The following is a 1,644-nucleotide window of genomic DNA, read 5'->3' as shown; positions in this document are numbered from 1 at the left end:
ATAAAGATGTGATACATTGCTGACAACAACAGGCACGTGACGGCTGACAACATAAAGATCGAGAAAGCAATGAAATCGGCACCAGTGATACCTGAGTAGCCGCTGGCATGGTAGTGCTGGCCGAGCAATAAAAAGATTGCCGGGATGAGGTGGGAATAGATGTTGACCGACTCATTGTGGACATACAACAGACTGCACAATGAAGCGTGAAAAGAGCCTGAGATGTCTCTATAGCCGCCGAGAATCCACTTGTTGGATCCATGCCGAAACCATTGCGGCATCTGATCGAGCGAGCGAAGAACCCGGCGTGCGCCCTTGAGTGCGCTATTATCGATAGGCTCCATTTCTTTCCCTTTGTGCGCCTCAGGTGTCTGCGGGGGCGAAACTCGAAAACGGAGCTTGAATGCCATTTGCTGCCGTGGTTGAGGATACAGTAAGGTAGGAAGACCAGAAGTTGAGGAAATGGAAATGCAAGATGAGTAAAATGGGATTTTCCTTTTGCTTTATCTCCTACGCTGCAGTGCTTTTCTTCGGTTTGTTCTTGCACAGCGCCAACTGTCCCTAGCTTTTCATTGTTTGTTACAGCAAGACGGCTCGCCTGTGTGTAACAGACCACGTCAGAACCAACCACATCGGGTTGTTCAAGCCCCACTTAGGGCGATATGTCCTTGCATCAAATAACGCCTCTAACCCAACCAGGTCGTCTACGAAATCCCTTTGTCATGCCGTGGATAAAATATTATGGGAGTAGCAAAAATTATGCTAGATATTACACCTTTCATTCTAAGCATCATACCAACGTTCTTTTTTCAGGTACAAGATCTCCACATTGAATGCTTTGAGTGACGCGGCGCCACTTGAGACTGGCTTACAGGAAGATCATAGATACACCCCTTGTTATGATCCGAGCGATGGACAGTGAACAGAATGTACGGATTAAAAACCCGATTTCCATCTTACAGTATAGACCGTAACGTCCATAAGTAGACGGCGGACTGTGGCAGCTCGTATGCGCTGCGATAGATTAAATCTTTCTCGTACCTTACGGTAACCCATAAGAACGAGACACTTATACGGCGCAAGGCCTGTGTAGCTTCCTAAGACGCGGCTATCCATTGGTGTTGTATGACATCTGAACTATCAGGATGAGCTAGTTTTCGTTCCGTAAGGTAAGAAAGAAATATGAGGTGATTCAAAAGTTTAACACCCTCTGAGGAACCTATATTATATCAGATAAGTACGCTAATAATTATACAGCTTTTATAGTATTTCTTACTGCTATCGATCTGTAATTGAACGCATAAACACTGAGGGCTGTGATGAGGCAGCGATGTAATTGTTATTTATATTCATTTGTTTTACCTGTTTGTGAATAGAAGAGCCTTTAGCCTTTAAAGTCAAAGTAAGCCTCAGTAGGAGTCGGCGAATACCTTCTAGGCCGTCCATTGGCTAGCCTTCCACAGTGCTGATCCTAAGGATGATTCACCACATAAACGTGAAATGGATTCTTTCCTGTCATCCTTCGTCACTACTCCTTGACCATTGCTTACTTACGTTACATAATACCTGTTGAATTTATTATCTGCATGCAGCAACGAGCATAGGTCTTTCCATTATCCACGGTCTTTCCACGCACTATGCTTG

The 1,644-nt window shown here is 44.8% G+C and overlaps 1 protein-coding gene across 1 annotated transcript; it reads right to left on the bottom strand.

The window, feature by feature from the left end:
• Positions 1–936: 936 nt before the first annotated feature.
• On the bottom strand, positions 937–1,116 carry FOIG_16914 (uncharacterized protein; the record flags this gene model as incomplete). Its single annotated transcript, XM_031218394.1, has 2 exons — positions 937–995; positions 1,047–1,116. The coding sequence occupies 2 exons, from the start codon at positions 1,114–1,116 to the stop codon at positions 937–939; spliced, it is 129 nt and encodes a 42-aa protein (XP_031051892.1).
• Positions 1,117–1,644: the final 528 nt, after the last annotated feature.

This window comes from Fusarium odoratissimum (genome assembly GCF_000260195.1).
Source record: "Fusarium odoratissimum NRRL 54006 unplaced genomic scaffold supercont1.315, whole genome shotgun sequence".
Taxonomy (NCBI): Eukaryota; Fungi; Ascomycota; class Sordariomycetes; order Hypocreales; family Nectriaceae; genus Fusarium; species Fusarium odoratissimum.
This window is presented reverse-complemented; position numbering and strand designations above follow the sequence as displayed.